This window comes from Mustela putorius, unplaced genomic scaffold (assembly GCF_011764305.1).
Source record: "Mustela putorius furo isolate JIRA1106 unplaced genomic scaffold, ASM1176430v1.1 tig00000460_pilon_pilon_pilon, whole genome shotgun sequence".
Taxonomy (NCBI): domain Eukaryota; kingdom Metazoa; phylum Chordata; class Mammalia; order Carnivora; family Mustelidae; genus Mustela; species Mustela putorius.
Window position 1 is genome coordinate 6,415,567 of NW_025421389.1, and position 23,428 is coordinate 6,438,994.

A 23,428-nucleotide genomic window follows, 5' to 3' on the forward strand; every position below is an offset into this window, starting at 1 on the left:
CCTACAGCTGTGCCTCCTTGTATGAGGTACTCAGCCTTTCCAAAGCCTCAGTCTTTCCACAGCGTTGCCAGGAGGAGGAAATGAAAGAATGCTTGTCAGATGCTGAGTGCCATGCCTGTTTAGAAAACATGCCATGTTTTATAATTTATTATACCATTTTCCTTTCTGTGTTTAAAATATGGGTGGGATAGAATTCACATGAGTGCTTTCAATTTCTGTGGTCTTTGTAACATTTGTAAAAGCTGGATGGGGAAATATATGCCTAGGTCTACAGACTTTCTCAAGATGTAGTATTTTTTAATTGTGAGAGGGTTGACTAGATGTGAGACATGTTGGTTTTAGTCATGGAGGCTCTTTTATCAGATATAAAGTGGAAATTATATATATATATATATATATATATATATATGAAATGCCTCACTTATGCAGTTGTGAGGTTTGAGATTAAATCTAGTAATATATATGAATGTGCTTAACACAATACCTGCCACATATGTGGTTTTCTGCACATGTTTTATTTACAGGGTGAATGAATGGTTAAATTGAATAAGTTATATGAGGTGTTAAACATTGGAAGGCATGTTGTAAACTTCAGGTAAAACACAAGTGTAAAATACCATTCTTCCTTTGTTGTATAAGGGATTAGCAGTAGCATTTTTTTGCCATTTAGAAGTGACAATTAATCCTCTATTTACCCTAATTTCAGAGCTACAGTTTGAAAGGGTAGGGAGAAAAACTAGATGGCATTCCTATCACTACCTGTAAGCAGTGTTTTCACATTGTTTCCATCATGTGTTTATTGAGTACTTGGTAATTGTCCAAGAAACACGTTTCTGGTGTTCATCCAAAAACTCTGTCAACCCAACTTATCTTCACACAGCTTGAAATGGTTTACTCTAGGGCACCTGGGTGGCTTAGTTGGTTAAGCGTCTGCTTTCAGCTCAGGTCGACCCAAGGGTCCCAAGATTGCGCCCTGTATCAGGCTCCTGTCTCAATGAGGAGCCTGCTTCTCTCTCTTCCTCTGATCCCCACCCCCCAACTTGTGCAAGTGTGCTCTTTCTCTCTCTCAAAAAAATAAATTCTTAAAAAGAAAAGAAAAAGAAGTGGTTTACTGTGGTCTGCATTACTCTCTTTGAGGCCCTTAGATTCTTTATCAATCCTTAAATAAAATTTTCTTCTCTTCCAGGTTATAGGTTGTGTTTTCCATCAAATGCTGAATGTGATATTAATGTTAGAAGCAGGTGAAGGAGCCCATCGTGCTCCCCTTAGTATTACAACATCAGTTATCAACGGTAGAAAGCAGGCGGTCCAGTTCATCAGGTGAGGCATACACGCGTAGATTTTCACTCTCTTTATCACTCTCTCTTAAACCTCCTGGGCCCTGTACTAGCCAAAATTTCTAACACCTATGGAAACTAACAGATTTCTGGCCTGTTATGGTTTTGGGGGTCAAAGTAAAGCACTTCCGAGCTCTTCTGGTTCACATGGCCCGGAGTTCATTGTTGGTAGCCTCTGCACAGGGTCATTGTTAAGGGATACAGAGTCTGTAATTCATGGACTAGCACTGGCCTCCAGCCTGATTCCCACGAGCCTATAAAGTCAGGCTCTGAGGAATGACAGTTTGCTTCTCATCTGTTTTATCATTTGGCTCAGTGTTTGCCTCTCTTACGAGTCTGCCTCTTCTTTTCCTTTTTGTATTTCTGTCTTCTCTTAGTCTCTTTCTTTTTGTTCCTTGCCACTTTTTCCATGTTTCCTCTCTCTTTTCTATCCTTTTCCCTCTACAACCATACTTCCTAAAGGGAAGAATTAAATTAATTTTTACTTCTTTAACAATAATTGATAGACCAATTTTCCCTTCATGAATCATATAGCTTCCCCTAAAAAGTTCCATTTCTCATCTTTACTGGGGAAGACATATTGCTATGTCATTGGCTTTTCTTTCCCTCCTTTATTGAATTTTTGGCATGCACTGTGGAGGTGGTGGAATGAAGTGGTAAGTATATGAGTGTGTACATGCCTGCAGGTATACATGGAATATAATGTAGTTGGAGATATGGGGTGTGGATGGTAGAATCCAGATATATATAGGCTGTCATCTGATCATTGAGCAAGTATCTCTTGTGGGGGGTTTCTTAAAACATTAAATAGCTAAGATGCTTTAAGTGGAAACACCCGTTTTGGTTCTTCCATAACAGTTCATGATGTCTCCAATTGCTGTAGTATCCACATAATGGTACAGATAAACACTAAAGATGGATCAAATCTGGGCATTACTATGATAATCTGGGGCACCTGGCTGGCTCAATTGAAAGAGTGTGTGACTCTTCATCTTGGGGCATGGGGTTGAGTCCACATTGGGGGTAGAGGTTACTAAAATAAGTAAGTAAACTTAAAAAAAAACACACAATAATAATTTTGGATTAAAGTTTGGAGACGTATTATTAACAAAGCTGTTGAAATGTTGCATTTCACTCAGCTACCACAAGGTGGTGCCATGTCTTATTTATTATTATTTACCCCAAAAAAGATGTATTTTAGAGTCTCAATATGAAATTTAGTACATAGCCAAAAAGTCATACAAAGTTTCGCATTTGCTCTTCCCTGACTGTAGCTGTCTGCTTGGCAGCAGCTCTCTAAAAACACACATAGGACATAGTGAATGATCTGCTGCTGTGAAACTATTTTACTCTCTTCACTGAAGCAATGCTTACAATATGGGGTAAATAGTTTTTAATATTCAGGACTTTTAAAACATAGAAGTCATGGTGTTTGAGAACAGAATTGAAAAATTACTATTCTTTGTAATTGGTGTATTGTAAACAGTGGGTGTGGTTTCTTTTTTAAATAGTTCACTTGTGGATGAACTAAAGGAAAATGTATTCCCAGTTCTTCGCATCTTACTCCAGCACATCTGTGCCAAGGTACCATTTGCTTTAATAGTAATAGTAAGAATGATAAAGATGATGATAAAAATACATACTAGATGTGAAGGTAAATGTGTATGTTTGTGTGTATATTTGTTCTTGTGAATGAATCTATTATTCATTATGGAAAGTAGTTTTGTTTAATTTTTTCACTACATGTTCCCATTGACAGTGTTCTTTTTGGGGGGGATCCTTTTTATTTTGGAAAATTTCAAACATATGAATAAATAGAATATGGTGATAAGCACCTACTTGCAACAATTTTGTGTCACTTATACCCCTATAATGTATAATTTCGTCAACACATGTAAACATTGGGTTTTTCTTTTTTTAAGCAAATTCCACCATATCCATTGATGCTTAAATATTTCATATGTATCTCTAGAGGATAAGAACCCTAAAAACATAACCAATAAATACCAACACACCAAAGAAAATATACAATAATTCCTTAATATCATCAAATATCTGGTTAATGTTCAAATTTTTATGATTATCTTTTCAGTTTCTATAGCAGTTTGGACAAATGATTCCTAATTTGAATGCAGTAGATTCTAGGGGGGTTCCATAAACTTTCCGAAATTTTGTGCTAAGTTTGACTTTCTGAGGGAAGGGCTTATAGATTAGTTTTCAAAGGGGTCTGGAACCTAAAATTTGCTAGTAATTTTTATAACATTTAAAGATTCACTGAATAGTTTCATTCACTAATTTTCTGCTTCTATCACAACATGTATTTCAGTTGTCCTATAGGTAGATATGGGCTGGACAGCCTCTCAATGCTTATATTTCAGGTGACTGATAAATCAGAGTATCGGACCTATGCGGCCCAGTCCTTGGTCCAGCTGCTCAGCAAACTTCCCAGTAGGGAATATGCTACATTCATTGCCTGGCTTTACAGATATTCACGAAGTTCCAAGGTAGGAGATATGCATAAAATCTTGATTCCTGGCTCTTGCAACCTCCTGACAGACAGATCTGAATACACAAGGGATACTTTGTTTTTTATTCCTGTCTGATGGAGATTCTTATGATTTTGCTTTATCAGATCCCACACAGGGTTTTTACTCTAGATGTTGTCTTAGCTCTATTGGAACTGCCTGAAAGAGCGGTAGATAACACTCTCTCGATGGAGCATCAGAAGATCTTAAAGCATAAGTTCTTGGTACAGGAAATTATATTTGACCGTTGTGTAGACAAGTCACCGACTGTCCGCAGCAAGGCACTGTCCAGTTTTGCACATTGCCTGGAGGTATCTGTTACCACTGCATCAGAGAGCATACTGGAACTTCTGAGTAACAGTAAGTGTGGTAACCATTGGGACATGGAACCTGTCTTGTGCTTTTCAAGAAATTGGACTGTAAAGAAAAATCATTCTTTGCTGTTGCAAAAGTAATTGATACAGTATGATATACTTTTGCCCTCATAAACCAATTTTAGTACATTTTTTTGTTCAATAACTTCTTAAATATAGACATACCTTGCAGATTTTGAGTTTGGTTCCAGACCACCACAGTAAAGCAAATACTGCAATAAAATAAGTCAAATGAATTTCTTGGTTTCCCAGTACATATAAAAGTTATGTTTACAATACACTGTTGTCAGTTAGTTGGCGATAGCATTATGTCTCAAAAAAGTATTTACTATAATTAAAAAATACTTTTTGCTAATAATGTTAAGTATCATGTGAGCTTTCAGCAAGTTGCAGTCTTTCTGCCAGTAGAGGGTCTTGCCTCAGTGTTGATGGCTGCTGACCAATCAATCAGTGTGGTGGTTGCTAAAGGATGGGGTGGCTCTGGCGGCTTCTTAAAATAAAACAGTGATGAAGTTTGCCACATCAATCGACTCTTCTTTTCACAAATGATTTCTCTGTAGTAGGTGACACTTTCTTCCAAAATTGGAGTTCATTCCCAACGCTCACAGCTTCTTTACCACAAGTAGATTCCATCCTAGGAAACCACTGTCTTTGCTCACCTGTAAGAAGCTACTCTTCATTTGTTCAAGTTTTGTCATGAGATTGCAGCAATTCAGTCATATTTCCAGGCTTTGCTTCTAATTCTGCTTCTCTTCATGTTTGCACATCTGCAGTCAGAACACATATATCATTTATTAGGTTTGCTATGTTATATGGGTATGGTTCATAGTATCCCAAAACAATTATAATAGTAACATCAAAGATCACTGCTCATAGATCACCATCAATATGAAGAAGTTTGAAGTATTTTGAAAATTACCAAAACCTGGCAGACACAAAGCAAGCAAATACTGTTAGAAAAATGGCACCCATAGATTTGCTTGTTGCAGTTACCACAAATTCTCAATTTGTTAAAACTGCAGTATCTATGAAGCGCAGTAAAACAAAGTGTGATAAAACAAGGTACACCTGTTAGACAAGCTTGACAAATTTGAAAGGCCTTTTAGAGTATTTTAGATATTCATGTTTTAGAGGTGAGATTGTTGGCTGCCTGTACCACTACTTTGCATTGTTGGGTCTTGGCTATATTGGGCCTAATATCCAACCATTTCAAATGCATACCAAAGAGAACATTATTGTCAGCAGTTTAGAATCTGTTTTGTGTATAGGCCTAATTATCTTGATTTTGGTGATTCTTTGAATATTTACTTGGTGCTGATGATACTATGACATTTTCCCTCTTTTTCAATCTGCTTATTTTTAGGTACTGCAATTTCAAGAATAGAGAGCCGTCCTGGTATCTTACCGAGAAATTCATCAGGTAATGGGTGAATATATTTTCCAATATTGAATAATTGTCTTTTGTTTAAAGGACTTGCTGGGTATTTGACATGTTTTTTTCTATTTCCATATTTACCTTTTTAATGAACTTTATTCATCAAGGAAATTGAAATTCATTTCAATAATGATGTAGTAATCTAAATGTGTATAATGCCATGCTTATTATTACTAAGAGGTATAACAAATTTTTATCTTAATGACTTATCTTTTTTTTTAATTATTTTTAAGCTTTTTCCTGTCAGAGGCAAACACTTAACCCTTCTGGAGGCTCAGGGGTGACCAATATAGACAACAGTGGTGAAACAGATGGATCTGGGGGTATGTCAGATTTTATTACTATCAGATGAGTAATAACTATTGTATTTCAGACAACTGTAAGTAGAATCTAAAAACCTTGGATTTTTTTTTTCTGATTAATTCACCCTTAATAATTGGAACATCCTTCTTTTTAAAAGTGGAATAATTTCTATTTTATTGTATCTCTGATATCTTCACACTATACTTTCATCTTAAGGTAAAGAAAAGCTACATTCCACTGACTATGTCCTGAATCTCAGTATTTCTGTAAGAGAATATTAGCAAATACTTTATTTCCTTATTAAAGGCAGTCATTTTGAACTCTTGGGATTGCTGACCTAAAAAGGGACCAGCTGCTAGAAAAAGTGCCGCACATAATAAATTTGTGTTTGGCATCATTTAAAAAAAAAAAAAGGAAAAGATGAAGAATACCTTTGAACCCAAGTACCCAATCTTGTTCCTACTTTTAATTCTTCATTACTTTTTTCACCATTTCATCTTGACTCTGATCAGGCATCCCAGAATTCACTTTTAATAAATGATGGGGAACTGTGAATTGAAGCTCACGTTGAAAAAGTAAATTCAGAATTTAGATTATAATTTCTCTTGATGAGTAAGATAAACCATACATACTGTATGGGATGGTTGTGGAGTCCTCTCTCCCATGGCCTCCAGCAAAGGATTCTGAATACAAGTGATGCCTGAGCACTTTCATTGACTTGCTGAACCCAGAGTAATCTGGGTTGGCTTAAGTGCTAATGTGATTTAGGAGGGAAAAAAACAAATCTAGACTAGTAAGTAGATAGATCTGGACCCTACTCCCAGATTCTGTGTCTGTCTATCCATTGTGATCTTGAAAAAGTCACTTTCCTTCTCTGGGTGCCTTTTTCATCTGTAAGATGACATAGCATGAAATAATGGGGAACACTATTTAGAAATGAGAGTTGTTCTGAATTCTTGTACTAATTCTGGTACTAAATAGCTGCCTAAGACATGGACGCTAACCCAGCACCTTAATCTGTAACTTTCTGAGTCTAACACCCTCCCTGTCTTTCACAGAGGGCCATTGTCAAAGTCTGTGAAAAGAAGTTTAGAGAAGTGATTTTTTCAAGATAGATAAGTGAGAGAATATATGTGTAGAGAATTAATTATATAATTAGATTTATTAATTTGTTCCATTGACATTTATCTGGCCCCTTGTAATCTGTGCTAGGGATTGTAGATACAGACTTTAATAAAACATAGTTCCATGTGTTGAGGAGCAGTAGGAATAATAAATATGTGGTTTCTTAGCTGTGATACCACTAAATCATACACTTTATTATTTTTTTTAAAAAGATTTTACTTTTTACTTTTAAAAAATTTTACAAATTTTACCTACATGTTTATATAAAAGAATAATGTTGTCAGGTAAGTGCTGAGGTCTATGTGAAGTGCCATGAAGTTAATTACTTATTATTTTAGCCTGAAAGATCAGCATGGAATTTGATTTATATGACTAGATATTAGGATGTGTTATTCAAATTCAGAGCAAAAACTCAATATGTATATAAACTGATTTCCTAAAATATTATAAAAATTTATTCTCCAAAAGTGTTGAATGTCTGTGTTGACTCCAGTCTTAACAAGGTGAGTGCTAAGTGTTTTCTTGGCAAAGGCAGAGGGGGTTCCTTTTTTTTTTTTTGAGATGTAATTCACATACCATAAAAATTCACCATTTAAAGTGTATAATTTGGAGCACCTGGTTGGCTCAGTCGTTAAGCATATGACATTGGCTGAGGTCGTGATCCCAGGGTCCTGGGATCAAGCCCTGCATCATGCTCCCTGCTTGGCAGGAAGCCTACTTCTCCCTCTCCCACTCCCCCTGCTTCTGTTCCCTCTCTTGCTGTGTCTCTCTCTGTCAAATAAATAAGTAAAATCTTTTTAAAAAAAATAATAAAGTGTATGATTTAGTGGTATCACAGCTAAGAAACCACTCCTAATTTTTTATGAAGATTTGCTTTTATGATTTAGTGGTTTTTACTGTTTTTACAAAACTGATCGATTTTCAGAATTTTTCCTTTGCCAAAAAAGAAACCCCATTCTCATTAGCAGTTCCTCCCCATTCTCACCTTCCCCCAGTCTCTGCCAATCACTGATTTGCTTTCTGTCTCTACAGATTTGCCTATTTCTGTATTTGCCTATTCTACCTATTCCACATAGGTACAAGCATACAATATGTGTTCTTTTGTGGATGGCTTCTTTCACTTAGCATAATATTTTCATCCATATTCATGTCAATATTTCATTACTTTTTACAGCTTCAAAATAGTCCATTGTGTGGATAAGACTATGTTTTGTGTGTTCACTTATCAGTTGATGGGCTTTTGGGTCATTTCCATCTTGGGGCTATTACAAATGATGCTGCTATGAACATTCTTGTGCAAGTTTTGTATGTAAATATATTCACTCCTTTTGGAGTGAATACCTAGGAGTGGAACTGCTGGGTCATGTGGTATCCCTATGTTTAACATTTTGAAGAACTGCTGGGCTTTTTCCAGAGTGACCATACTGTTTTTACATTTACACACTAGCATGTGTAATAATTTTAATTTTTCCACATCCTTACCAACACTTGTCATATCTATTTTTATTGTAGTCATCCTAGTGGATGTGAATTGATACCTACTCACTGTAGTTTTGATCTATATTTCCCTAATGACTAACAGTGTTAAGCAAATATTCTTGTGTTTATTGGCCATTTATATGACTTCTTTGGAGAAATGTCTGTTCAGCTTCTTTGCCCATTTTTTAAAATGGGTTATTTGTCTTTATTTTTGAGTCAAAAGAGCTTTTTATGTATTCAGGATCCAAATTCCTTACCAGATATATGATTTGCAAATATTTCTTTTCTCATTCTGGGGTGTAGTTTCTCAGCTTTTTGATGGTGCTCATTGAAGCATAAAACATTGTAGCCTTGATAAATTCTAGCTGTCCACTTTTTCTTTTTTTTCCTTGTGCTTTTGGTATCACAGCTAAGAAACCACTGCCTAATTTTTTATGAAGATTTGCTTTTATGTTTTCCTCTCAGAGTTTTGTAATTTTACCTCTTATGTTTTGGTCTGCAATCAATTTTAGTTAATTCTTGCATATGGTTTGAGGTAGGCGTCCAATTTTTGCATGCAGATAACTAGTTTGACACAGCACTGTTTGTTTAAAAGACTTTCATCTCCTTTGAATGCTCTTGGCACCCTTGTCAAAAATCAACTGACCATAGACACATGGGCTTATTCTGTACTTTCATTTCTGTTCCCCTGACATTCCATTGTCTCTCTTTATGGCAGTACCACACTGTTAATTACTGGTGCTTTATAGGAATTTTGAAATCAGGAAGTATAGCTTCTGCATCCTTGCTCTTGTTTTTCTAGATAAATTCTTGTTTTTCTAGATAAATATTTTCTCTCTCTCTCTTTTTAAAGGTTTTTTAATTGATTTGAGAGAGAGAAAGAGAAAGAAAGAAAGCATGAGAGAGGAGAGGTCAGAGGGAGAAACAGACTCCCTGCCAGGCAAGGAGCCCGATGTGGGACTTGATTCTGGGACTTCAGGATTATGACCTGAGCCAAAGGCAGTTGCTTAACCAACTGAGCCACCCAGGTGCCCCTATTCTGTGTCTCTTATATTTCCATATGAATTTTATGATCATCTGTCAATTTCTGGGGAAAAGAAAAAAAAAAAAGCCAGCTTGAATTTTGGTAAGGATTGATCTATAGATGACTTTAGGGAGAAAAGCCAGTTTAATAATATTGAGCCCTTCAGTTCATGAACATGGGGTGCCTTTCTATTTATTTAGGTCTTTAATTTGTTTCAGTGATATTTTTTCAGTTTTCAGTGTACAACTCTTGCTTTTTAAGTTGATTCCTAAATACATTATTCTTTTTGATGCTATAATAAATTCCAGTATTTCCTTAGTTTCATATTCTAAATGTCCATTGCTAGTTTTTACAACTGCTATTTGATGGTTTGACGTTGTGTCCTGCAACCTTGCTAAATTTGTTAATTCTATGTGTGTGTTCTGTGTGTGTGTGTGTGTGTGTGCGTGTATTCCTTAAGAATATCTGTATAAGCTCATGCCATCTCTGAACAGAGAGAGTTTTTTTTCTTTCTTTTCCATCTGGATGCCTTTTCTGTCTTTTCCGTCTTTTCCTTGCCTGCTTTCCCTGGCGAGAACCCCTAGTACAATGTGGAAAAGAAGTGGGGAGAGCAGACCGCCTTATCTTTCTTTTGTACTTAGTTTTCAGTCTTTCACTATTGAGTGTGATGTTAGCTTTGAGTTTTTTCAGGATGACTTTTATCAGTGTGATGAAGTTTCCTTCTCTTCTGAGTTTATTTAGTGTTTTTATTATGAAGGGGTGTTGGATTTTGCACGTTTTCCTTATCTGTGGAGATAATCATGTGGTCTTTCTCCTTTATTATATTATATATTATATTTATATATATAATCATATATATTATATATAATTATATACTATATATGTAATGAAATATATAATTATATATAATTAATATATATAATTTATGTATAATTATATCTTATGTTATATTATATTATATAAAGGTATATTAGTTACATTGATTGATTACATTTCATTCCTGGGGTAAATCCCAAGCATGGTATATAATCCATTTTGTATCTTGCTAGATTTGATTTGCTGATATTTTGTTGAAAATTTTGTGTATGTATTCAGAAGGGATTTTGGTCTGTTGTTTTCTTGAGATATTTTTATCTGGTTTTACTCTCAGGGTAATACTGCTTACTAGAATGTAGCAGGAAGTGTTTTCTTCTTTAAAAGAGTTTATGAATTGGTTTTCGTTTTTGCTTTAACATTTCATGGAATTCTCCACTGAAGTCCTCTGGTCCTGGGATTTTGTGCATGTGTGGGAAAGATTTTGTTTTGTTTTATTTGAGGGTTTTTTTTTTTTTTTTTTTGTGGGAAGGTTTTTGATTACTTGTTATTGTTATATTGGGTCAGTTTCCATAGTTTTTATGTTTGTAGAAATTTGTCCATTTCATCCAGATTACATAAAATTGTAAATTGTAACATAAAATTGTTTATAGTATTTCTTTGCAAGTCCTTTTTATTTCTGTAATGATAGTAATGATGTTTCCTCCTTCTTTCCTGATTTTAAGAGTTTAAGTCTTCTTTCTTTTTTTCTAGCTAAAACTTTAATTTTATCTTTTTCAAGGAACCTACTTTTGATTTCATTGATTTTTTTCTATTGTTTTCCATTCTCTGTTTCATTTCGTAATATATTTTCTTGTACATCAGCAGCTCACAGAGTGTAGTTGGGAATCCCTTAGCCTCCTTCAGCAGGTCGTTGAAGTTAATATTGATCTCATAATAACACCAAGACTCTGTACTGTAAAGCATTCTGATTTTGAAGCAGAGATGAGAACTTTCTCTTTTATTTAGCCTGGTATTAAAGAGTTTGCAAAGTTGTAAAACAATGCCATTGTCACTAATATTTTTGAGGGGGAAATAGAATTAGTTTTCCTTTAAAAATGTACCATTTATAGTGATACATTTTCCTATTTTAAAATGAACTATTAAATCTTTTTACTAGAGATTTTTACCAAAAAAGCCCTTAGGAGTCTTCAGAGAATTAATAGGGTAAAGAAGCCTGTGATCAAAAAGTTTTAAAGCTGCTGTTATTCTTTAAAAAAAAAATTGTGATTTAGAGATTCCTTTTTATAGCTAAACAAAATGGAAAAGCTAAATAATTCAGCATTTTAAACATAAGAGCCAGGATTAAAAACTGAGTTTTTCATATTCCAGAATTTATGCCCTTCAAAAATTATACTGTTCTGTCCTTTGTGTTATTTTGACTAGCTAATTATTTGACTTTTCTTCTTTTCTACATTGACTAATTGGTCAATCTTTTAGAGTATTTTCTCAGTACTATGTAGTAAGGTGTTAGATACTGTAAATACAGTTTTTCTCAGACCATAATGATTCTTTGGCATTTCCTCAACAGTGAGATGTATCATGGCAATGCTGAGAAAGAGAATCAGGGAAGAGAAGACAAATGTCAGGAAGTCTGCACTGCAGGTGTGAATTTTTTCTAGATATCCTTGAATATGCTCTCTTTTTAGCACTAAAAACTTGGAAATATTTTGTAAAAACCCCAGCCATAGTCATTATTTAACTTCTTTTTTATTTAACATTTGTTCACTGTTGTATATATAAATTACAGAGATGATCTAAAGGTTTGTCTGTTTTTAAGTTTCCTGGTGGGTTGTTGGCTTTTTAAGAATCAGATATTTAGGGGCTCCTGGGTGGCTTAGTGGGTCAAAGCCTCTGCCTTCGGCTCAGATCATGATCCCAGGGTCGTGGGATCTAGCCCTGCATCAGGCTCTCTGCTCAGCAGGGAGCCTGCTTCCTCCTCTCTCTCTCTCTGCCTGCCTCTCTGCCTACCTGTGATCTCAATCAGTTAATAAATAATTAAAATCTTTAAAAAAAAAAAAGTCAGATATATATAGCCTTAGCTTTTTTTTTGTTTTGTTCTTGGATTAGGGATTCTTTTTTTTTTTTTTTTAAGATTTTATTTATTTATTTGATAGAGAGAGATCACAAGTAGAGAGGTAGGCAGAGAGAGAGAGAGAGAGGGAAGCAGGCTCCCTGCTGAGCAGAGAGCCTGATGCGGGACTCGATCCCAGGACCCTGGGATCATGACCCGAGCCAAAGGCAGCAGCTTAACCCACTGAGCCACCCAGGCGCCCTGGATTAGGGATTCTTAATCTAGGAACCATGGATGGATTTTGTTAGGGTGCATGTAACCGCTGAATTTGTTTGTAAATACTTGTTTATGTAAAATGTATGTCAAATTTTCTCCAGAGAGAGGCCGTAGCTTTGATTAGATTCTGAAAAGGTGAGATGTTACTGGGTGGAGAGATGGATCTATGACCTCAAAAGTTTTAAGTACCACAGACTTAAGTCTTATTTTTGTCTACAGTGTGTCTTTTTACTACCAATAAGTTATCAGCCCTGTTACATATGTTCCTTCTAGGTACTAGTGAGTATTTTGAAACACTGTGACATCTCCAGTATGAAAGAAGAGCTATCACTTCTGCAAGACCAGTGTCGGGACCCTGCAGTATCTGTCCGAAAGCAGGCCTTGCAGTCTCTTACGGAACTTCTTGTGGTGAGGAACAGTGTATTTTTTTTAAAATTTTTTATTTTTTATAAATATATAATATATTTTTATCCCCAGGGGTACAGGTCTGTGAATTGCCAGGTTTACACACTTCACAGCACTCACCATAGCACATACCCTCCCCAGTGTCCATAACCCCAGGAACAGTGTATTTTTACGTGAAAAATAATTCAGCATAAATAATTACCTTTTGCTAAATATTAAGTTGACTAGTGGAAATTCTACCAAGTGTATTGTAGGACTATATACAGTGTAAGGGAAGAGGCGTCTTTCAATTACATATAATAATGTTTCATATTAATATAAATTATAAACTAATACTAGAGAATGCTAGAGGTTACCCTTTTTTTTACTTTAACTTAAATCTCCCATAGAAATGTGAATTTTAAAATGAATTTTGTTAGGTCGGAGACCTAGATCAATTTTTCCACATTAAAACCTATTAGATGATATTGTCAAAAGAACAGATCCACTAATCTGATATGTGATTTGCTTTTGCCAAATAATTAGCTTTTGAAGAATTTTAAAAGCATGTTTATTTCTTTACTTCATGATAGAAAGCAACAGGCAATGCATATATTTACTTCCTCTATCAGCATCTATTCTAATTGTTCCTTTGGAATAAACATTCATCTTTTGTTCTTGATCTTGAATTACCAAAAAGTGCTGATTTACTAATAATACTGCAATGGCTTCCTAAGTTTAAAATTTCAATACACACTGATAATACAGTAATTGGGGATTGAACTTTGTTTTAACATGTATTTCAAATGTTGATTTTTTTTTCACTTTGATGGTTTATTTGTACTTGTATGAGTGACTATTTTTAATCTGTCTCAATATTGACCACAGCCTCACTGCTTTGTATTTAGACTTCTGGTAACATCAGACTTCTTTATGACTTCATGATGTTTAATTCCTAAGGCCCAACCTGGATGTGTCCAGATACAGAAAGCCTGGCTGATAGGGACCATCCCAGCTGTGATGGACTGTGAGAGCACAGTGCAGGAAAAGGCTCTGGAATGCCTTGACCAGCTCCTATTACAGAACATTAAGCATTACAATAAATTCCATACTGGAGACAATAGCCAGGTACTGGCTTGGGCACTTCTTACTCTCCTTAGTACAGAAAACCAGGAACTGAGGTATGTAATTCAAATTGCTTAGCATTTTTGTAGTGACAGTTTTTTGTGAAGCTTTTGATTACCTCCTTTTGCTTTTCTCTGAGTGTTTAAATTAATGTCTTATTATGTAATAGAAAGTACTGATGGACATGATATATTAATAGTACCTTTCCAGATACTCATTTTTATAAAAGATTACTTTCTAGTTCTTTCAAATTAAACTTTTCCTGACATTTTAATGGATTGGTTGACTTAGTATGACAGCAGTATTTTTTTCCCCATTTAATAACATTTACTGAGCATACACTGTGCAGTGAATACTGTAGTGAGGGTTAACACCTGTTGTATTGCTAAATTTTACCTATCCTGTAGTAATCTTACAGTTAGCTTGTGTTTACCCTACCTTGAGTGACTTTTTTTTAATCGGGTAAGAAACACTTCCAACTTGTTTACATGTAGTCATGAAGGAATTATCACACAGTAGAAACATACTAGATTTTGTATTGTAAAATGCTGTTCTGTAGCTCTGACAAATCACCAGTAAAATGGTGCTTAGCAGGGGCTGTGGAGAAAGCAATGGGGAGTTATTGTTAAATGGGTACAAAGTTTCACTGTGAGGTGATAACAGAGTTTGGGGATGGATGATTGGCACAACCGTGTGACCCCACTGAACTATACACCTAAAAATCATTAAAATGATAAATTTTATTATGTGTATTTTACCACAAGAAAAAAAATTTGTTTGCCCAAAATTAGGAAGGAGAGTATAGAATTAGAGTCTTAAGTGTAAAAAAGTTTTGGAATAGCCATTATAGAAAATGATTTAGGGCAGCAGTCCTCAAAGTGTGATGGATTCATGAGCTCAGACTATTTTGATCATTATATTAAGATGTTATGTGCCATTTTTCACTTTTTTTCTTTCACAGTACAGTAGAGTTTTCTGGAACCATATGATAGTATTTGAAGCAAATAGAATGCAGAGGCAATTATAATAATCCACGTATCTTCTGTTTAAGCCAGACCATAAGGAGATTTACAAAAAGTAAAAGCAATGACACTGTTCTCACCAAGTTTGTTTTGAGAAAGATTATTTTAAAAAACAAAGATTATTTTTTTTGAGAAAGATTATTTGAGAAAGATTATTTTTTTGTAAAACAATGCATTTATGTTAACTTATAATTGGCTTATTGTTATTTTTAGATTAATAGATAGGTATTTTTAAATTTCTCAGTTTTAATTTCTGCATAGCAGGATATAGCCCACATAAACCAAAGCTCTTCAAGGTGGTGCATAATTTTTTTAGCTCAAAAGTGCCCAAAGATGAAAAAGTGTGAGAACCACTGAGCTTTGGAATCAGTTTTTCAGAAAGGATTATTAAGGAAAGTATGGGCTGGTAGAAGGAACAGAGTTCTATAAACATTTGTAAACAAAATCTTTTGGCATGTTCTCTGATTAACAGAAAATAGCTAGAACATTAGGACATGTTCAAGAGGAGAGACTTAACAGAACAGATGAATATTGGATATTTGAATTTGAATATTGAAGGCTAATAAGGAGGTAGAAGGGGAAACAAACAGCCAGTGTAAAGCCATGGAAGCATAAGCAGTGCATCCTGTTAGGAGCTATAGGATTACACTGTGGGTAGAGAAATGGTGCCTGTCAGACTACATAAAATGAAAGGAGATGTTAAGCAGGGTCCACATACTGCAAAGTTTTAAAATAGCATACCAAGGAGTTTGACTTTAGATAGAAAACAGAATGGGAGGGGGAGGCTGCTGATGAATTTAAAGTGGATGGGTAATACAGGATTTTATATTTTTGGAAATACTAACCTTAAAAATAAAACACCCAATTATTTTATCAGCAAAATGGGTTTATACAGGAATAGCATAGCTATGACAAACCACAGGCAAGTCTGGAGATCAAAGGAGAGGAACTTTTAGTGTTTAGAGAGAGGGGGACTTTGGGAGGGGCTGCTTCGAAGGAAAGCATTAAAACTGAGTGAGAATTCAAGGTAGTGATTGTTTCTCACTGGCTGAATTGTGACATACTCTCAATTAGCTGGGCTGTCACCAGGCTAGAAGGAATCCTGCCTCTTGGCTGGAATAGTCAAGTCAGCTTGTTCCTCTTGGGCGTCTAAGTCCTAACCCTTCCTTTTGGGTCTGAAATTGATGACCAGTGGTAGGCATGAGAGCTCCCCCTGCTGGCTTCTCAGCTCCACTTTCAGTTTCAGAGAAGTGCAGAAAGGGACTTGTGCTTGGTGACCAGGAGAAAACTAGAATCTAAGAAAACAGGCCAACACTGAAGTGTTGTTAAAGATGTAAGTGAACTTACACTGAAGTGTAAGTTAAAGATGATGAGGGGTTGCATCAAGGAGAAGGCATTAGAAGTGAAGAGAATGAAGTATATTTAAGAAGTGGAAGTTTAGAATTGGTAAAGTTTTGATTTGAAAGGAATCAGTGCACTTTCACTCTTCTTAAGCTGCTCACAGTCTAGTGGAAAGAGACAAAAATTCACAACTTTGGTAGAAAGTGAGTTTTAGGCGCAAAGAGGAAGGGCATAGAGCAGTTTGGTGGTTTTTTGTTTTGTTTTGTTTTGTTTTGTTTTAGCTTCAGTTGGCTTCCTATCGATGGTGGCAAGAGCTGAATTATTCCCAGTGGTAGACTAAGTAGAATTAACCAAGCAGCCATAATAGTGAGACTTCCCAGACAAAAAAATAGCAATAGAGGCCTGAAGGCTCCCTGATTCTGTCCAAAAGAACTGGTCATTGGGATTTCCATTCACTGAGGTATGGCAAGCAGAATCAGGGCAGATTTCTTAACAGAGGGAGGGCAGGAGATGGAAGTCCAATTTAAATGTCTGCAGAGCAAAGGACTTCAAACAATTGACAAAACTGAGAGCCAGCCTATGGAATGGGAGAAGATATTTGCAAATGACACGTCATGTAAAAGGTTAGTACCTAAAATCTATAAACAACTTATCAAACTCAACACCCAAAAAAAAAAATCCAGTTAAGAAATGGGCAGAAGACATGAATAGACACTTTTCCAAAGACGATATCCAGATGGCTAACAGACACATTAAAAGATGCTCAACATCACACATCATCAGGGAAATACAAATCAAAATCATAATGAGATACTACCTCATACCTGTCAGAATGGCTAAAATTAACAAGTAAGGAAACAACAGATGTTGGTGAGGATGGTGGAGAAAGGGGAACCCTCTTGCACTGTTGGGAATGCAAGCTGGTACAGCCCCTCTGGAAAACAGTATGGAGATTCCTCAAGAAGTTGAAAATAGAGATGTGCTATGACCCAGAATTGCACTGTGAGATATTTATCTGAATAGTACAAAAATACTGATTTGAAGGGGCACATGCACCACAGTGTTTATAGCAGTATCAACAATAGGCAAATTATGGAAAGAGCCCAAATGTTCATCAACTATGAATGGATAAAGATGTGGGGGGTGGTATGTATTTAATAGAATATTACTCTGTGATCAAAAAGAATGAAATCTTGTCATTTGCAACAAGTGGATGGAACTTAGACTATATTATGTTAAAATAAGTCAGAGAAAGACAAATATATGATTTCACTCATGTGGAATTTAAGAAACAAAACATGAATATGGAAAGGGGAAGGAAAGGAAAAATAAAATAAGATGAAAACAGAGAGGGAAGCAAACCATAAGAGACTCAAGTATAGAGAACAAACTGAGGGTTGTTGGAGGTGATGTGGGTGGGGTGATGGGTATTAAGAAGGACACTTGTTGGAATGAGCACTGGGTATTCTATGTGAGTGATGAATCACAAAATTTTATTTCTGAAATCAATACTACACTATATGTTAACTAACTTGATGTGTGCTTGCATTGTTTTGTTATGTCTAAGTGGAAACCTTTTGGTAATGAATGAGATCATCTAGGTTCTGTTGTAGAAAGAGAAGAGGACTAAGAATAGAACTTTTCAAAATCAGCCATTAGAGTGTTTTGAAGAAAAAGGGATTAGGGAAGGGAAAAGAAAAGAGATCCAACAAGTAGACCATAGACCAGAGTACGAGGGCAGAGAGAGTAGTCAGTAATGTCTGGCAGAGATCATGGAAAATGGGGACTGAACATAGTCCATTGGTTTTGATATTAGGATAGAGGTCAGTGGTATTGTACAAAAGAACCAGGTTAGTATATGTTGACAACATTCTGACCTGATAGGGAGTGACTTGTGATCAACAGTGGGGCTAACTCAAGGGTAAGCTAATTGAGGGAGGCTTTTTGGGAACTGTTCAGCTGATGTGGAGGGGTGTGAGTTGTCAAATTTGAGGTTTCAAAACAGGGAGGTTCAGAGGATTTTTTTTTCCCATTCTGTTCATTTCTTACAGTAGACATTACTTAATATTTTGTGTGATTCTTAATAAATTTTAAAATACTTGCTGATTGTATGTATGTTGCTTTTGGACTGTAATCAGATATAAAGTATGAGCTACCTGCAGTAAAATTCTAGGTATTTATAGATAGATAAACAGTAGCTAATTTATTAAAACCATTAATTTATATGGATATGCTTATTATGTGTAGGTGTGTTTATTTTGTTTCCGTTGTCTTCTGCATGCTTTGAGAATTTTTTTCATTTAGTGAGAAAGTCTTGGTATATGAGTATGTGTGAGTGTGTTTGTGTTCCTAGAATTTTAAGAAGTATTAATTGGAGGAAGAAGTGTATTTTTCTCTTTGCTTAGATAGGTAACACTTCATTCGTCTTATCAGTCACATGTTCTTGTGAAGTACATGCATGTGAAGTACATGCGAAGAAGTCAGATAAATGATATAAAAATAACACCAGCATTTTAATACACAAGAAGCATTTTTTGTCTTATTTTTAAAGGGTTAGAAATATATATTTCTGAGTGGTATTGGCAGGTCATGGCAAAGTTTAGGTTGTTTAATATCACCATATTTAAATGCTAGAATGTCATTTGTCTCCAGTCTTTCCATTGAAAAATCAATGTCTACGTTTATTGTCACTAAAACCCTCTAAGCTCATGTACTTGTTGTTGGTAACTCATCTCTTATGTTTGTATATTAGTTTTAGAGGAAACGAGGATAAGAAGGGTCTCAAATGAATTGTGAAATTTTATTCTTTGCTTTAAAAATAAATACTTCGGGGTGCCTGGAAATAGTATTGACAAAGCTACAACCATGGTGGTAGTAACCTCTCTTCTAGTTCTGTGACAAAAACAGAATACATGGTAATAAAATAACTTACTAGAGAAACTGAATCAAATATTAGAGAAAGGGGCGCCAGGGTGACTCAGTGGGTTAAGCCACTGCCTTCGGCTCAGGTCATGATACCAGGGTCGTAGGATCGAGCCCCACATCGGGCTCTCTGCTTGGCAGGGAGCCTGCCTCCCCTTCTCTCTCTGCCTACCTCTCTGCCTACTTGTGATTTCTGTCTGTCAAATAAATAAAATCTTTAAAATAAATAAATAAATAAGTAAATAAATAAATGATAAATACTTTATAAGGGGAGAAATAAATATATCTTATCCTGTATAAGAAAAATTTTAGGGGCGCCTGGGTGGCTCAGTTGGGTAAGTGACTGCCTTTGGCTCCAGTCATGATCCCAAGGGTCCTGGGATCGAGCCCCACATCAGACTCCTTGCTCAGCGGGGAGCCTGCTTCCCCTCTCCCTCTACCTGCTACTCTGCCTGCTTGGGCTCTCGCTCTCTGTCAAATAAATAAAATTAAAAAAAAATATTTTTTAAAGATACCTAATTTGATATCAAATATGTCACTAGCCAGGAACTTCTGCATAGATGTTTGATGTACCAGAGGAGTCCTGGAGCAACAGAAGGTGGTAACTTTTCACTGAGGGCTGCTCTGAACAGTTTTGTATATTTACAGTTACAATTGTTCATTCCTATCTTTTTTTCCAGCCGCTATTTAAATAAGGCTTTTCATATCTGGTCCAAGAAAGAGAAATTCTCATCCAGTTTTATAAACAATGTGATATCCTACACTGGCACAGAACATTCTGCACCAGCCTGGATGCTGCTCTCCGAGATTGCTTGCTCATCCCCCAAGCTGGACTACACCAAAATAATAGAGTCTTGGGAGAAAATCAGCAGGTTTGCATGCTTATACTGTAGTTGCTGAAGATTCTTGTAAACAGAGCTCATGTCTTAAGGAAGTGGGCTCTTTGGGGTACCTGGGTGGCTAAGCATCTCTCTGCCTTCAGCTCTGGTCATGATCCCGGGTTCCTAGGATCGAGCCCCACATCAGGCTCCCTGCTCTGCAGGAAGCCTGTTCTCCATGCCCACTCCCCCTGCTTATATTCTCTCTGTCACTGTATCTCTCTCTGTCAAAAAAAAAAATCTTTAAAAAGAAAAAAAGGAAGTGGGCTATTTCATAGCTATTCTTATACATAGATCTTATCTTTATATTCTGGAATAAAAACAAACAGGAACATAAGAATAAGTTTTAAGCTTTCAGTTTACCCTTTGTCCGGGTAATTTAAGTGCCTTAATGCTCCTACAACTTGACTCCTAAACTATGCTACCCTACGTTCCTCCAGTATTAACAATCCAGAGACTATTTTGTTGGCAGCAGAGCTTATTTTGGCTCTAGATTGATGTTCTTTATGTCATTTTCCTAGTCAACAGAATCCCAATTCAAACACCTTAGGACATATTCTGTGTGTTATTGGGCATATTGCGAAGCATCTTCCTAAGAGTACCCGGGACAAGGTGACCGGTGAGTGTCTGTTGGAAAATCTTGCAAAGGCTTTGCTTCTCACTTTATATATGTTTTAAGCAGTTACATTTGGAAGGTTTTGACATTCCTTTTAGATGTGGTCAAGTGTAAGCTGAATGGATTCCAGTGGTCTCTAGAGTTGATCAGCTCAGCTGTTGATACTTTACAAAGACTCTGTAGAGCATCTGCAGAGACACCTATGGAAGAACAGGTAGGCTACAAACTCTTCCTGGATGTTTGTCATTTATTTGTACTTAGACATATTACTCTGTTTTGAAGTTTGAATTGTGTTCTCTTTGGAGAACCTACAGGAATGGGTAGTGTCCAGCAACTGATACTACAAGGAAATTCTTTTTTTTATTTTTTATTTTTAATTTTTTTTTTAAGATTTTATTTATTTGACAGATCACAAGTAGGCAGAGAGGCAGGCAGAGAGAGAGGAAGGGAAGTAGGCCCCCCGCTGAGCAGAGAGCCCCACGTGGGACTCGATCCCAGGACCCCGAGATCACGACCTGAGCCGAAGGCAGCGGTCCAACCCACTGAGCCACCCAGGCGCCCCCAAGCAAATTCTTATGTGACAAGCAGTTGACATTCCCCGAGAAGATCTTGGGTACTAATGACCCAGGGTTCCCTCAGGAAGTCACCCATTTTGGTTCTAGGTACAGGTGTCTTCTAGGAAATGATTTCTGACCATTTGAGAGGTCATACTCCTGGAAAATACCTGTCTGTTACTATAAGCCTTATTACTGTAATATCTCTTCCTGTGTCACATCCCCAAAGCTGGTCAGAGCCTACAGCTCATGTTTTCAGTAGACATAGACACAAATCCAAACCAGGGTTTCGCATGAGACAGAGCCATTACTTTCTCTATTTTTTTTTTTTAAAGATTTTATTTATTAATTTGACAGAGAGAAATCACAAGTAGATGGAGAGGCAGCCAGAGAGAGAGACAGATAGGGAAGCAGGCTCCCTGCTGAGCAGAGAGCCCGATGCGGGACCCGATCCCAGGACCCTGAGATCATGACCTGAGCCGAAGGCAGTGGCTTAACCCACTGAGTCACCCTGGCGCCCCTTTCTCTAATATTTGATTCAGTTTCTCTAGTAAGTTATTTTATTACCATGTATTCTGTTTTTGTCACAGAACTAGAAGAGAGGTTACTACCACCATGGTTGTAGCTTTGTCAATACTATTTCCTTGGTAGTAGACAGTGCACCCTGAGATTTTCCAGAATCTTGGGATATTTTAAATTCGTTTGATCTGGTGTGTCCCCTAAACATACATCTCTTTTCTCTGTAAATGAACATTCTGTATTTTACTGAGAAAAACAAATTGCCCAAAGCTCAACAGCACTCTATATGACATGACAGCACTCTATGTCAAATATACTCCTAGACAATGCTAATCATAATGAAAAATTTTAGGACTAAGGTTATTAATAATGATTCTAGAAGTGAAAATTTAATTTAAATAACTGCTGGAATATTTTTAAGTTTCCCAGAATAAAAATATTTTTGCTTCATTCAGCTACATTCCTATGCTTCCTTTTCTTATATAAGTTCCTTAAAGAAAGTCCTTCCTTGATAAGTTACATCTTCTATTTGTAGCAACAGATATAATAAGAAAATATATTATAACTTTTTTTTCCTTAGGACTGAAAACAGGTTGAAATGTACTTAACTAAAAATGCCCTGTTCTTTCCATGTAAATAGTGTCTGGTGTTTTCCTGGAGTCTACCTTTTGGCTCATCTGGTGAAAGAGATACTTGCTTTGTTTGATTTTTCTAACTGTTTATCTCTTCATCCAAGAAAAACTTTTTTAAATGGGGAACATTACCTAAGTAGGGAGCATATCTGAATAGCAGAAAACAGGTCAAAACAAAACAAAAAGCTATTCATGAAGAAAGAGTGATGTAGGAAAAAGTGGGGGGAAATGTATATTTCTTAGATTATGAAACTGTGATGTCTTGATGACATTGATTAATGTCAGAGCCCTGCCTGGAACTAAGACCTCTGGAACTTTTTTTTCACCAGCACTGGCTGGAGGAAGAGTGATCTATAATACTGGAGGCATTGGGGCCTTATGAAGCCACTGGCTGCTCACTAATGGCCCACAGTTGTTAGCACAGTAAGTTATATCATTATTAGAGTCTGTGAGGAAAACAGTTATTTTCACATTTAAAAACAGAACTAGAAGAGAGGTTACTACCACCATGGTTGTAGCTTTGTCAATACTATTTCCTTGGTAGTAGACAGTGCACCCTGAGATTTTCCAGAATCTTGGGATATTTTAAATTCGTTTGATCTGGTGTGTCCCCTAAACATACATCTCTTTTCTCTGTAAATGAACATTCTATATTTTACTGAGAAAAACAAATTGCCCAAAGCTCAACAGC

At 36.1% G+C, this 23,428-nt stretch overlaps 1 protein-coding gene across 2 annotated transcripts in view; it reads left to right on the plus strand.

Annotated features, from left to right (window-relative positions):
* NCAPD3 (non-SMC condensin II complex subunit D3) overlaps positions 1-23,428 on the plus strand; it is a 70,290-nt gene that overhangs the window by 19,693 nt on the left and 27,169 nt on the right. For both annotated transcript variants that reach the window (XM_045080327.1, XM_013062140.2), the window contains exons 8-19: positions 1,187-1,320; positions 2,849-2,921; positions 3,716-3,841; positions 3,970-4,222; positions 5,600-5,656; positions 5,905-5,994; positions 11,986-12,059; positions 13,018-13,152; positions 14,089-14,309; positions 20,219-20,410; positions 20,938-21,035; positions 21,131-21,246. In XM_045080327.1, coding sequence (XP_044936262.1) covers positions 1,187-1,320; positions 2,849-2,921; positions 3,716-3,841; positions 3,970-4,222; positions 5,600-5,656; positions 5,905-5,994; positions 11,986-12,059; positions 13,018-13,152; positions 14,089-14,309; positions 20,219-20,410; positions 20,938-21,035; positions 21,131-21,246 — 1,569 coding nt within the window. The remainder of the gene's footprint in view (positions 1-1,186; positions 1,321-2,848; positions 2,922-3,715; positions 3,842-3,969; positions 4,223-5,599; positions 5,657-5,904; positions 5,995-11,985; positions 12,060-13,017; positions 13,153-14,088; positions 14,310-20,218; positions 20,411-20,937; positions 21,036-21,130; positions 21,247-23,428) is intronic.